Genomic DNA, 15,572 nt, shown 5'->3' on the forward strand with positions numbered 1-15,572 from the left:
TTCGGTGGTTGAATCATCCGTCCCCACCAACGCCAAAACCAGATCTACGCCCTTGGGTAGACCCCAGCCTCTATCAGTCTGGTGCTTAGAGCTTGTTCTTGTGCTGCCATGATTAGTGCCTCTGGGGTGTCTTTTAGTTCTTCTTTCTTGTGTTTCTGCTGCTTGAGATATTCATTAATCACATAATCAGTTGTGGCCATCTGTCTGATGTGCTCATGTTGTTGGATAGTGGTTCTGACACTCACTACCGTAATCCTCGGCCTCCTTCCGCTTAGTGTTCTGGATTTGGAGATAAACCCTCCATGTATGGTAAGGAGCCTTCTTGTCTTGATGTTTGTGGCATTTGCCATAGAATACCAGAAGTGGCAGGTCCACCACTGGCATCCTATGCTTTTTACAGATTAGAGCCTGTTTACTATGAGCACATATGACAAACATGAAAGCTTCTGGGTAAGATGTGGAGTATTTATGCTGCTTTTAATGTCGTTCAACATGGTGGTGGGTCAGTGATGGTCTGGGGAGGCATATCCATGGAGGGAAGCACAGACCTCCACAGGGTAGGCAGCAGCACACTGACATTAGACATCGGGAGGAAGTCCTTGCTGTTCTTACTGACTCTTTTCTGTATGCTTGACTTTACAGATTTATTATTGTTAGTATTATTATTGTTAGGATAAGTTTTAAGTTGCCTGGAAGGAATAATCATGTCTCTACAAAGTGCAGTATAAGAACATATGACATGAGTAAGTGTGTCCAAATCATTCCAGCAAATCCCTTATCCCAGTGTGTGCAGTCATAATACTCTTGCAAGCAGAGCACAAATTGTTCTGTCCAGTTCTTTATCTCCTTCATCTGTGCTTTCTGTCTTTTTAAGACTGCTTTATAAGTGGGCACGGTTGTGGTCTGCAGTACCAAGTGGAGGTAGCGGGTAGTGGGACTAACTTGTACAGTGAGGCAACGTTTTGTCTAGTAGGACTGTCTGGTAGGACAGGAGACATCCATACATACATTTGTCCAACAATGGCCTTGTAGTACCATATCACCCTACTAGAGCACTTCGCTCTCGCTCTGCAGGCCTACTTGTTGTTCCTAGAGTATTTAAAAGTAGAATGGGAGGGAGAGCCTTCAGTTTTCAGGCCCCTCTTCTGTGGAACCAGCTTCCAGTTTGGATTCGGGAGACAGACACTATCTCTACTTTCAAGATCAGGCTTCAAACTTTCCTTTTTGCTAAAGCATATAGTTAGGGCTGGACCAGGTGACCCTGAATCCTCCCTTAGTTATGCTGCAATAGACGTAGGCTGCTGGGGGATTCCCATGATGCATTGGGTTTTTCCTTTCCAGTCCCCTTTCTCACTCACTATGTATTAACAGACCTCTCTGGACTGAATCATACTTGTTATTAACCTCTGTCTCTCTTCCACAGCATGTCTTTATCCTGTCTTCCTTCTCTCACCCCAACTGGTCGCTGCAAATGGCCCCGCCCCTCCCTGAGCCTGGTTCTGCTGGAGTTTTCTTCCTGTTAAAAGGGAGTTTTTCCTTCCCACTGTCACCAAAGTGCTTGCTCATAGGGGGTCATATGATTGTTGGGCTTTTCTCTGTCTGTATTATAATAGGGTCTACCTTACAATGTAAAGTGGCTTGAAGAAAATGTTGTTGTGATTTGATGCTGTATACATAAAATAAAATAAAACTGAATACTGATAGAAGTTAAATAGTCTTTAAGCGAGACGTGATTAAAATCATCTAGAATGAAGTTAGGTGCCTCTGGTGAAAGTGATTGCCGTTTATTCACTACATCACTGCTGTTATAAAAAGCTGTGGGAAGAGGTAAAATGGACAAACTGATACTGATAAAAGTTCAACATCTGCTGTGCAGATTAGTTCCATGACAGTCACAGAGTTACAGTTTCATTCAGTAAAATAAAGACATACGTCGCCTCCTTGAGTTTTCTGGGTCACCTCGGCCTTTCGATCTAGACAAAAGGGTAATCTGAATCCCTCCAGAAAAAGGTCTGAAATCCTGTTTGGCCCCACTAAGCAATGTCTCTATAAAGGCTAAAATGCCACAATCTCTAAAATCCTTTTAGAATCAATGTTTCCCTGGAGCACACTCAGTTTGCTCCTCAGAACGTTGGCCATGATAACCAAGAGCAGGGGAAGCCGGGTGTTTTCTCAGGAGCAACTTTACGCCAGCGTGTTTATCCTGCTTCCTCCTCCTGCGTGACTCACTAGGGATAATTTTGTGTGGAAGAAGAGGCATATGACATGTGAAATGCTCATTTATATGTGAGTGTGCACAGAGCCTGGACCAAAAAGCCTAGTTTAACAGATATAGCTGATAACCACCACTGTGATACTTACTGTCTCGACTGGGCTTGCCAAGTCAATTAATGCAAAGAAAGCCTCGCTGTGTTGAGCTTCTTTCATAGTATACCCTTGTGCCCTAATCTCACAGTGTGTTGCGTCACTGAGAGCTGCTGAGCTATGTAGGGTTGTGCCTGGTACTAGCAGAGGCTGGGAAAAAGGAGGAGGGGGTAGAAAAGGAGAGGCAGGAGGAGAGTTAAGTCTGCTTGTCGTGTCTTAGTTTTATTCATTTATTACGTTTCAGAATAAAACCAAAGGCTGACTGTGTTTCAGCTTTTTTGTCAGCTCTTTGTATAATTAAGACTCCATTGCTGAAGAAATAGCATGTTCAAGTGCATTTAAAGTTTGCTGAACAACATTTAGACTGTCTGTGAAATACTGGGGAGAGTCTGATCAGATCGGACCAAAATTGAACTGTTTGGATGCCACAATACAGATCCTGTTTGGACGTCAAAAGCCACTGCGTATCACCCCCAAAACACGATACCAGCAGTGACGTTTGAAGGTGGAACTATGCTGTAGGGCTGTTTATTGGCATATGGCACTGGCAGTCCTCTAAAAATCGAAGGAAGGATGAATGGAAAAATGTACCCAGACATTCTTGATAAAAATTGACTGCCATCTACCAGGATGATGAAGATGAAATAAGGGTGGATCTTTCAGCAATGCAATGATCCAAAGCACACAGCCAAAGAAACTGTCAACTGGTTTCAGAGAAAGAAAATAAAGCTGCTAGAATGGCCCAGCCAATCACCTGACATGAATCCAATTGAAAAACTCACAGTTCACAGAAGGTGCCTTCAGGATGTGAAGGTTGTTTGTGTGGAAGAATGGGCCACAATCACACCTGAGCAATGCATGCAACTAGTTTCTCCGTACGGGAGTCTTGAAGCTGTCGTCACCAACAAAGGCTTCTGTACAAAGTAATAAATACATTTCAGTAACAGTGTTCAATATTGTTCCTTGTGCCATTTCTCATAATGACACATAATTTATGGACATCTATTGTTTGATTTCTTTGCATGTGTGGATTGGATGGGTTCTTACCAGCAACTGGGGAGAGTTTCATCTCAGTAGCGCCTTTCCAAATATATTGAATGCCAGAGTTACTTGAGTGGCTCATAAAAAATGTCTATGCTTTTGACTTTCACTTTTAGATCGCCCAACCCCGCTAACAATTTGTCCTTAAAAGATCCAAAGTTTGAAATCAGACCATAGAAGATCGGCTTAATTGTGTGTGTGTGTGTGTGTGTGTGTGTGTGTGTGTGTGTGTGTGTGTGTGTGTGTGTGTGTGTGTGTGTGTGTGTGTGTGTGTGTGTGTGTGTGGTTAGACAGTCACTTCAATCTGACTTTGCTACAGGAAGTCACCAAATTTTTTCTCACTGGATAGTCTCTTCCCACTGCCATCACTGCAGGTACCACCCTTTCCAAGCTGGAACAAACACTGGTGTAACCGATTTACAGTAACAGGAAAGTGGGTCGCCCACAGGGCTCCACTGCCAGGGGAAGCATTGAGCAAGTTTTCCATATCTCACCCAGATTTCCATAGATTTATTGGACAGTAAATGCCACTACTCTGTGGAGTGAGGGCTGATTGATGGTCCATTCAGGTTGGTTTGTTTTTTTCCCCCACAGATATGAGCCACCACACAGAAGTAATTTGCAGTTTGGTCTGTTATCACTTCCAACATAAATGAAGACAGAAAACTAAACAGCAGTGACGTTTGTAGGGTTACTGAAGTTTGGCTAGCTGGTATATAATGATGTGCTACGTGACCGCTAGCGACACAGCTATGTTAGCATAATATAAACAAGCTAACTTTTTTCCACTGGATAAAAGTTAACGTGAGTGTTCTCGGTGGTCAGGAACAAATGTAATCGCATGGCAGGATGCTGTAAAAGGACCAAACTTCAGTCAGGAGAACAACTGAGATAATCCATCCACAATACGAGGTTAGTCATTCATATACTGCTGCATGGGCTGGGCTGTAGCTACATCCTAAGGTTTTAAAAACTGAGCTTAAATAAATGATTAGCGGTAATAAAAGCCGAGGGAGGTCAACAGGGATCACTGACTGTTTTAGGAGCTTTTTGAGATCAAATAGAAGAAAATACAAAACATTAAACATGTTAACAACACATAGTTAACACATAGCCATATTAAACGCAGACTACTTTAGGCCCGGAAGTAGGATTCGTCACGTCATCACTTAACGACCAGATAACGAAGGGAGTGGACTGGACACCACGTGGTCAGACACTCCTCCTCCGTGATATATGTGGCCTTACGCTCTCTGACAGCTTTCAGCTGATGTACACAATGGCCTCCTTACCTGCTGGGACAAAATGGCCCGCAGCCTCTGGCACTGCTCCATCCACTGGACCAGATCTGGCTCCACATTTTGGGTGAGCTCAGTCAAGGGACTGGATAACTCTGCAAACCCAGGCACAAACCAACAGTAGTACCCAGCCAGCCCCAAGAACCTTTTTTGGTCTTGGGACGCGGGCAGGATGCGATGGCTGTTGTTTTCTCCATCTGAGTGCATCCACTCTGTCACACCTGCAACTGTTGCAGAATGCTGCGGTACAGCTTTTAACTGGTAAAAAGATAATTTGAGCATATTACTCCAGTTCTGGCCTCCTTACATTGGCTTCCAATTGAATTTAGAATCTATTTTAAAATCCTTTCACTGGTTATAAAATCCTTAAATGGTCTGGCACCTCATTGTCCCCCCTCATTCACTCCGGTCAGCTGAGCTGTTGCTCTCAGTCAGTAGATCACGGCTGAAACTTAGAGGAGACTCTACTGTTGCCCCAAAGCTTTGGAATGATCTTCCTCTTCACATTAGGCAATCTGCATCAGTGCTGGTTTCTAAATCCAGATTAAAAACTCATTTTTATTCACTGGCCTTTGACTCAGTGGGTAACTGACAGTTATTTTATTGCTGTTTAATTATTGTAGTTATTATTCTTTTTGTTTTTTTGTACATTTTATGTTTCTGCTGTAAATGTTGGAATGCTACTACGCAAGTAACCCCGGCGGAAGGGGCTACATGAATAGGATGAGGGACCTATGGATTCTTCGATACCCAACATCCACAATGACGGCGAAACAACTAGTAGCTCAGTGTTCCAACATTCGAAAGAAGGGACTGCTCTCACAGCTAGAGATTGACGAGGTACAACACAAATGCTACGGCAAGGAGGAGTCAGGACGCCAGGTCAGGGGGGCGATATCATCACCCCCACCCGAGATTGGGTACATAGCCCCAAGTGCGATAGGAGAAGGATCGTTGAGTGCGAGAGGAACTGACCTGAAAAATAGGATCATGGCCAAGCTTGAAACCTGGATCCCCCGTAGCCGGTTACCAAGATTACGTGAAGTACCCTCAGAAGGTCTGCTAGATGATGTTAATGCAGCACTACGGGCAATACCTACAACCACGATTACCGACACTAACAAGCTGATCTACAATACGGCAGCAGTGATCAGTGAGATGCTTGGCTACAAGTTGAACAGCCACAAGGGGCAGTACCCTCCATGGAGAAGGAGGCTAGAGGGCAAGATCAAAGTAGCACGGAGGGAGGTTAGCCAACTAACGGAGTTGCAGAAAGGTGCGACAAAGAAGGTGCCTAAGAAATACAGCAAGCTGTCCATACCTGAGGCCTTGGAAACTGCCAAGCAAAGACTCACAGCCTTGGCCAGCCGCTTGAGGAGGTACACCAGAGAGATAGAAGGCAGGAGAATAAACCAGCTGTTCTCCACAGAACCAGCAAAGGTGTACTCTCAGTGGCAAGGGAACAATAAGAGAACAGCACCACCAAGGCTGGAGACGGATGCAACCCATAACGGCAATGCTCAGTGGCTAGAGGATCTGAGGGCAGACCACAGCGACCTCCCTGAACAGGGTCCAGTAACCATCACAGTGGCAGATATCCAAGAAAGGGTCTCCAGTATGAAGAGTTGGACAGCACCAGGGCCCGACATGGTTCACGCCTACTGGCTGAAGAAGCTGACTGCACTCCACGAGCGTCTGGCAGCACAAATGAACCAGCTGCTAGTTAACGAGAGACACCCGGAATGGCTAACTGAAGGCCGGACGGTCCTGATCCCCAAGGACCCCAAGAAGGGACCGGTCCCCTCCAACTACCGACCAATAACCTGCCTCAGTACTACATGGAAGCTCCTGTCAGGCATCATATCGGCTAAGATGAACAGGCACATGGGTCAATACATGAGCGGGACACAGAAAGGAATTGGCAAGAATACCAGAGGCGCAAAACACCAGCTACTGGTAGACAGAACAATCAGCCGAGACTGCAAGACCAGACTGACCAACCTGTGCACTGCCTGGATTGATTACAAGAAGGCCTATGACTCAATGCCCCACAGCTGGATACTGGAATGCCTAGAATTGTACAAGATCAATGGGACGCTAAGAGCCTTCATCAGGAACTCAATGGGGATGTGGCGTACAACACTAGAGGCCAACTCCAAGCCCATAGCACAAGTCACCATCAAGTGCGGGATCTACCAAGGAGATGCTCTGTCCCCACTGCTGTTCTGCATAGGCCTGAACCCCCTCAGTGAGATCATTAACAAGACTGGCTACGGATACCGACTATGGAACGGAGCAGTTGTCAGCCACCTCCTGTACATGGATGACATCAAGCTGTATGCCAAGAGTGAACGAGACATCGATTCACTGATCCACACTACCAGGATATACAGCAATGACATTGGAATGTCGTTCGGACTGGAGAAGTGTAGCCGGATGGTAACAAAGAGAGGGAAGGTAGTCAGAACTGAGGGGATTAAACTACCAGAAGGCAACATTGCAGACATAGAGGACAGTTACAAGTACTTGGGGATCCCGCAGGCGAATGGGAACCATGAAGAGGCCGCTAGAAAAGCTGCAACCACCAAGTACCTGCAGAGGGTCAGGCAAGTCCTGAGGAGTCAGCTGAATGGTAAGAACAAGATCCGGGCCATCAACACGTACGCCCTACCCGTGATCAGGTACCCTGCTGGGGTAATAGGCTGGCCAAAGGAGGAGATAGAAGCCACTGACATAAAGACAAGAAAGCTCCTTACCATGCATGGAGGGTTTCACCCCAAGTCCAGCACCCTGAGGCTGTACGCTAAGCGGAAGGAAGGGGGCCGGGGACTGGTGAGTGTCAGCACCACAGTCCAGGATGAGACAACGAACATCCAAGAATACATTGGGAAGATGGCCCCAACTGACCGAGTGCTCAGTGAATACCTCAGGCAGCAGAAACCCAAGAAAGAGGAGGGAGACGAGGAACCATCATGGAAGGACAGGCCCCTGCACGGTATGTACCACCGGCAGATAGAGGAGGTGGCTGATATCCAGAAATCCTACCAGTGGCTGGACAAAGCTGGACTGAAAGACAGCACAGAGGCACTAATCATGGCAGCACAAGAACAAGCTCTGAGTACAAGATCCATAGAGGCTGGGGTCTATCACACCAGGCAAGACCCCAGGTGCAGGCTGTGTAAAGATGCCCCAGAGACAATCCAGCACATAACAGCAGGGTGCAAGATGCTAGCAGGCAAGGCATACATGGAACGCCATAACCAAGTGGCCGGCATAGTGTACAGGAACATCTGTGCCGAGTATAACCTGGAAGTCCCGAGGTCAAAATGGGAGATGCCCCCAAGGGTGGTGGAGAATGACCGAGCTAAGATCCTGTGGGACTTCCAGATACAGACGGACAAAATGGTGGTGGCTAACCAACCGGACATAGTGGTGGTAGACAAACAGAAGAAGACAGCCGTAGTGATCGATGTAGCGGTTCCGAATGACAGCAATATCAGGAAGAAGGAACACGAGAAGCTGGAGAAATACCAAGGGCTCAGAGAAGAGCTCGAGAGGATGTGGAGGGTGAAGGTAACGGTGGTCCCCGTGGTAATCGGAGCACTAGGTGCGGTGACTCCCAAGCTAGGCGAGTAGCTCCAGCAGATCCCGGGAATAACATCGGAGATCTCTGTCCAGAAGAGCGCAGTCCTGGGAACAGCTAAGATACTGCGCAGGACCCTCAAGCTCCCAGGCCTCTGGTAGAGGACCTGAGCTTGATATATATCATCCACAACACTACACACTAACTACACAAGACAACACATTAAGTACACACTCCAAACACGCTAAACGTCACAAATCTCTCACATCTCAAAACTCTCTCTCTCTCTCCGTCACTCCTAAAACTTCCCCCTCTTCCTAAACAACCAAATGTCATGGTGCCATATCATTTTTTGATTGGTTGACATTTTTCCACCAACACGAAAGGGCTGATTTTTGTTTGTTTTTTAATTTTTTTGGTCATATGCAGAGAGTGCTCGCTGCGCTGTCCTTAGACGTTAAACATGACGAAACTATTGAGAAAAAAACGCGTATATATCGTTTATCATGACTCTGGTTTTACCTCAGCCAAACAGCAGCATTCATGCGATTGTTTTGCCGCCTTATCTCGTGTTGTGCCAAAAAGTTATCGCCCAGATTACTTACAGCTACTTCCGTGCAACTGATATAAGATGCAGTAAGCTGAAGACAGCTTCAGCCGCCTGTTTGTTGAAAAATAGTAACACGACCGCACCGCATTTTCTTGTTAGTAACGGTAACGGCGTTGTAACGATAGGAATAGTAATTATTTAGATTACTCGTTACTGAAAAAGGTAACATCGTTACTTGTGCAGAGCATTATTAAATCTGCCCTGTGGGCTCCGTTATTATTGAGGTCATACTCAAATAAGTATTTAGATTTTGTTTTAGAGCTCACATGGGAACCGCAATACAAAAGCAGACTGGGAATCAATATTTTTTTTAAAGTTACCTGATGGGTTTGCAGTGTTTCCGATATTATAGTCAAACTTTAGAAATGTGTTCATAATGAAGACGTGCAGTCATCTACTTCAAATCACCTTCATGTAGTTTGTTGTTTGTTCTTCTCTCAGTTCTGTACTATACAATGTTGAAATGTCAAAATGCTTCAGTTAATGGGAAAGTTGATCAATTGCAACACTGATAACAAGTCCACACAGTCTGTTTTACTTTAATGTCTAACTGTTGTGTTAGGTATATTTTGTATAACTCCCTACAGCTAGATTTAGGATGACTGGGAAAGTACTAACTCTTTTTGTTTTGTTTAATTAATGGGGCTTAGAAAGATCGAAAGATCGAGCTTGAAGGATAAACCGCCCGCAGGGGCGTGCTGGGTGTTTTTTTTTTTTTTTATATATACATACATACACATTGGGTGAATGTGCAGTAGTAGCAGCAAGCAGGTGAATTCTGTACATTAATATGAATAGACATCTGACTGCCAGTGCAGTCTCCCCATGCTCACAGATTGAGGTCGTACTGGTTTTGTAATCTTTTAGATTTGAGCCCCTGGTCCTGATCTGATCATCATGATCCACAGTGGTCTCTAATTCTTACAGCATCTGTCGCCACTTCTTTACATCAAGATTATCCCTGATCTAAAGCTGTTACAATTAAACTGCATCCTGTAATAATCTCTGCTTCTGGGGCTGTTAATGTAAATTTCTATTATGACTCTTCATTTGTCTCATGTTCACAGATAAATGACCATGGGGAAAGGCTGCATGACAGCGAGCAAGTACTTCTTGTTCTTCTTCAACCTCATCTTCTTTGTAAGTATTTTAAATTTACTAGTGACTCATAAAAGTGTTCTGTTGCAGAAAAATGCACCTTTAGGATGGTGTTAGAGCAGCTGTATGTTTGTGATTGAGTTTATTACTCCATTCAGTTCACGTCAGTTTGATTTAATATTGCACCAAATCACAACAGGAGTCGCCTCAAGGCGCTTAATATGGTGAGATAAAAACCTGACAATAACAAAGTACATTTGATAACACATAAGTAAGCATGGGGAAACTGTCCAGCTTGTATTGTAGAATATCATGCTTTGGCCTAAGATCTACTTTTTAGAAGAATTTTATAAATCTTAGATTTTGTCAAATGGTGCTAAATAGAATAGAATAGAATAGAATAGAATAGAATAGAATAGAGTTTATTTTGAACATGTAAATATAACTAAAATGACAAAAGATTAAACCACTGACAGGTGGTTAGGGACAGATCATCTTCTTACAATGATTTGTAAGCATACTCCCTCATTTGGTCTTCATAATCCTGGTGGATGGCAGCCGATTGTTATCAAGAATGTCTTGGTACATTTTGCCATTCATCCTTCCTTCAACTTTATGAAGACTGCCAGTGCAGTGTCAATGTCAGTTACATTGATTTGTAAGAAGATAATGCAATGTTATGTTGGGATACCAAGGGCCCAGGCATTTAAGGCATTCCTGTCCAGGGTGTACTCTGCCTTTTGCTCTGTGACAGCTGAAATAGACTTTCCAACCCCTTAAATTGGATAAGCAGAAGAAAAAGGATGGATATATAAATATGGTTTAAAGTAGCGCTTATTTTGCTCTGACAGTGTAAGGCAGTTTAAGGCACTAACATTAACAGTCCACCAAAGTGACCAATCTTCCTTTGGGCTCTGCCCTCCAAACAGTGAAAAGTTAAGTTAGTTTATGCAAGCAGGATTCAGCTTTGAGCACATTAAGCAACCTGTCTGCGCGAAACTGTAGCAGTGAGTGCAACGCAGACACTCTCATATGCATGATGGCTTTTTTGTGCAAGTGGCTGTGAGTTCTATGCATGCATGTTATAAAAATTAACATGTAAGGAATTTAATTGTGCTTGCAATAGTTTGGGGGTGGTTTTCGCGCACTGAACTTTTGGCATACACTACTGGTCAAAAGTTTTAGAACACCCCAATTTGTCCATTTATTTATTGCAATTCAAGTCGTTCATGTCCAATGAATAGCTCGAAATGATACAAAGGTAAGTGGGTGAACTGCCAGACCTTTTTTTTAAAAAAAAAGGTAAGGTTACCCAGAACTGAAAAGTAATCTACATGTTAGAATTATACAAAAAGGCTTTTCAAAATGGGTTAACAATTTAAAGCTGTTCTGCAGCAATGGAGGTTCATCAAGCCTTGAGAGCTGGTGCTACTAATTCCTACAGCTGTTTCAACTGTTTTAGATTACTTACAACCCCCTCTGTGTGCATATTAGCAGTGTTGGAACGCACTGTAAAAATCAGCTGAACAGTCTTGTACTGCAGAAAGTAGTGCGTTGCTGTAAAAATGGTGAGAGGGCCATTATCAATGGAGACAGACCATCATAGCAAAAAGTCAAGGTGTCATTGAGTACAGTTTCATTCACCACTCAGAAACAAACTCTGACAGGAAGAGGTCCGGCAGATCTAAAGCCACAACTGAATCAGAGGACAAGTTTCTGAGAGTTAACAGGTTGTGTGATATGCGTAAGCAAGTCTCAGTTTCAACTATGAAGACAAGACTTTGAGCTGCAGGTTTGACAGGACGAGTTGCATTGGATTTCTATTGTGGAAAGAATGCCACAGGTGTGTTCAGCTGTTATATCTGCCAAAGGTGGCTACTTTGATGAGTCAAAGATTTAGAATACGTTTTGGGCTATAAGTCGATTACATGATTCCCTTTTTTAACTCCAATGGCTTATTTGTACTATGCTTTCTTTTCAGAGTGCAATGTGATGTTAAACTGCATAATTTTCAATAAAAAATTTGAGAAAGTGGGATGTAAATGTAAATGTAATTCCAAACAAACATAGACAAACATGTTGTTGGCTTGTTGGCTAATATTTAGGAATATTCAATACAGCAACTTTTAGTCAAAATAAAGGTAAAATGTCAAGAAATTAATCAACTCAGGACAATTTGCGCTGTTGCATTAAAACTCTTAATAGAGTGGGTTTTCATTGTACCTGCATTTAACCCTCTGCATTTGCAGCTTCCACTGTGTTCCTATTTGTTCTGACAGATACTTCTGAAAACACATAATTTCATGCTTCTCATTAGTGAGTTTTTAGAACCCATTTTGATCAAAGTGTTTTTTTAAATACATGAAAATCATGGAAAGGAAGTGGTGCTTGTAACTATCAAATTTCTTGTGACATCCTTTCATTCTGATAGTTCTCATGCAGTTCTCATATGTATCCTCCAGCTGTTTGGGGCCGTCATCGTTGGCTTTGGATTTTGGATTCTCCTGGACAATCAGACTTTCATCGTTGACCTGAGTAAGTGCTTGATCAGGTTTGAGGTCATCTGTACTTCTCTGTGTGTTTGAACCAGTGGTGGGAAGTAACGAGGTACAAATACTTTGTTACTGTACTTGAATGAATTTTTAGGTATCTGTACTTGAGTGTTTATTTAAATTGATGGTTTTCAGGGTTTTTATTGTTGACATGGTTTCCCTGAGTCTTTTCCCATGTTGTAGTTGTGTGTCTTATTTTGAAAGAAGTATTTACACGTTACCATAGCAGCCAGAGAGCATTAAGGGGCAGATAGGAGGATCTAACTCTTCATATTGTTGGCGCATTTCAGGCGGACGCTGCTAATAAAGTTACACAATTACACAGTGAATTCGTGTCTATTAATATATTTAAAAAATACAACAGTTTTTGTCTTGTTGGTATCATTTTATTTTGTTGTATGTATCCGCGACACCTTAAAGGCCGATCCGTTAAACCGGTGACGTTAAACCGGTCCGTGGACCAAAAAAGGTTGGGGGCCGCTTATCTAGAGCATGTATACTTGGGAGTCAAAGTGGGCTGAAAGGTACGGTGGCTGGGAAGTGCAAATCGCAACAAATTAAAAAACCACAACAAATTACAAAAACCCGCAACAAATTACAAAAACCCGCAACAAATTACAAAAACCCACAACAAATTAAAAATAAGGATAATTATTAGGCCATATATAAATAACAAAATAACTTAAAGCAAAATTGGAGAACGCAAAGTCTGAAACAAGTCTTTATATTAAGGGCCATCAGTCAAACATTACTGTTTGGTCTGGGTCTGAACAGAGCGTGTTGTGTGTGACGTCTGCTTTTGCGCATGCAGGCCACTTTGAGGGTTCACAAAGGAGCACTTTTGCTGTCACATTTTATTTGTAGTATGAACAAGCAGACACAAAAAATCAGATTTAAATATAAAAATCGGAATTGAGCATTAAGACCTGCAGTGTGAACGTAGCCATAGTGAGTTCAGTGCACTGATGTGACATTGTCCTGAAGGATTTAGTTATTCTCAATGGTTAAAGAAATTGCAATTATTTCTTCATATTTATTATAAATAATACTAATTATATATCTTGCTTCCATGTTTGTGTCCTGTGTCTCATTTTTTACTATAATACATTGATTAATATCAGCTCGTCTCACAGCTGCTATCCAGACTAGACGCCTTCTTTTGGTAACATCCGATACAAGAGCTGCCTCATGTTGCTTCCAGATGGGGAAAGAATGAAAAGATAAACCATTTTCAACCTTATTCCCTTGTCGGTCGTGCGATCTAACTTTACAACCGACCGCACAGCAAGTACGAACCATAGCTGGTGTTATCCGTGTACTTTCGCTCCTCTTTCGCTAGCGCTTTGTTTGGCCCAGAAACATGGCACCACAACCAAAAACCATGGCCACGCCCCCTCTCGTGACATCACGCTCCAAAAGCCCTATTAGGCTAATCGTTGCGTCACTTCCGGTATTTCAGACAATCCCTTTCCGTCAAGGATTTTTAATTTGTTGCGGGGTTTTGTAATTTGTTGTGGGTTTTTAATTTGTTGCGGGTTTTTGTAATTTGTTGCGATTTGCACTTCCCAGCCACTGTAGAAAGGAGTGCAGGTGTCCGTATGTTGTGGTTGCGGTACTTCAAATCTAGCTAGCATTACATGGAGAAAACATGAAGGGAGTTACATTTTTTAAGTGTCAGGTAATTTGAAATTCAAGCTTAACAAACATAAATAAACATACCAACTGTTGTGTGCAGTTTGACGCGTGTGTTGCTGAAAATAGTTGTTTGTATGAGATAAAGATGTTAGCTTGTCGTACTGTGGTTAATTTATTGTAAAGCACTGTGCTGGACTGGTGCACAGTGGCTGTGGTGTCCATGGTCAGTGTTGGTTTAAATCAACTGTAATATGCTAATATTCATTTACGTTTTGCATTTAAGTTCTCATGCAGTTCTCATATGTATCCTCCAGCTGTTTGGGGCCATCATGGTTAGATTAATTTGCTGAATCCACATTTGTACCAACAGTTTAGTAACAACACAATATACAGTGTGGAGTCAGTTTAGAAAATGGGAATCGGCCAAGACATTTTGAGTTGTGATTCTTTTCCTTATGCGGAGACACTACACAGATCTAAGGGTTCCCCACCTGCTGAATCCCTACATAACAGATTCAAACTGAGTGCATTCAATTGAATTAGAATTTATATTTAAATATTTGGATTATTATGTACTAATATTATTTTATTATATTAATATAGCACAGGGATCAGTTTCCTTTGTACAGAATTAGAAATGTCCTTCAAGGAGCTACTTTTTACTTTCCTACTTAGAGTACATTTCAGAGCCTTTACTTTTTCACTTTTACTTGAGTAAAAAAGATGCTTCAGTACTTTTACTTTTATTGGAGTATTTTTTTAGACACAGGTATCTATAGTTCTAAGTAAGAAAGTCTGTACTTTTTCCTCCTCTGGTTTTAACTTTACTTAAGTCACTTTCCTGCTCTTATTGAATAGGAGTATAAAAATACAACCTGCTGTCTTGACCAGCGTTTGGTGTGAGTCCTACTAAAACAGAAATGCTATATTGTATTTTCTCCAGTGGATACTTCCCACTAAACCCCTTGTGGATTGCATTTAGGCCAAAAAAACAAGAAGCTATGATTAAGAGCCTAAATGTGGCCATGTTCTAGCTCCAAGTATCACTGTTTGTTTGTGTGACAGGAAGAAAAAAGAAGAAATGCAAACATTGGGAACCTCAGATTTTATGGTTTACTTATTTGAATTGTTAAAACACAAACTATGAAACTCAAAACTGTATCAATATATGATCAGACATAAGCATACCATTCTTATTTTGTCAAAGGATTTCATTTTTTTAACACTTTCTAGCGAATTCTGGATAATTGATTTTTGTTTTTTTTAACAATCATCAAATCCTATTTAAAATAAGGTTAAAATCTGTAAAACAAAACCAGAATCTATTTTTAGAGACAGCTTACCATGAAATCCCTTTTACAGTAATTATTTTAGTAATGAATCTATGTTTT

General features: G+C 42.3%; 1 protein-coding gene across 2 annotated transcripts in view; it reads left to right on the forward strand.

The window, feature by feature from the left end:
• Nucleotides 1-15,572, forward strand: part of LOC308398831 (CD82 antigen-like) — a 49,443-nt gene that overhangs the window by 13,308 nt on the left and 20,563 nt on the right. For both annotated transcript variants that reach the window (XM_080885662.1, XM_080885661.1), the window contains exons 2-3: nucleotides 9,964-10,036; nucleotides 12,457-12,529. In XM_080885662.1, coding sequence (XP_080741788.1) covers nucleotides 9,968-10,036; nucleotides 12,457-12,529 — 142 coding nt within the window. In that variant the 5' untranslated portion in view covers nucleotides 9,964-9,967. The remainder of the gene's footprint in view (nucleotides 1-9,963; nucleotides 10,037-12,456; nucleotides 12,530-15,572) is intronic.

This window comes from Rhamphochromis sp. 'chilingali', assembly GCF_963969265.1.
Source record: "Rhamphochromis sp. 'chilingali' genome assembly, chromosome: 6".
Taxonomy (NCBI): Eukaryota; Metazoa; Chordata; class Actinopteri; order Cichliformes; family Cichlidae; genus Rhamphochromis; species Rhamphochromis sp. 'chilingali'.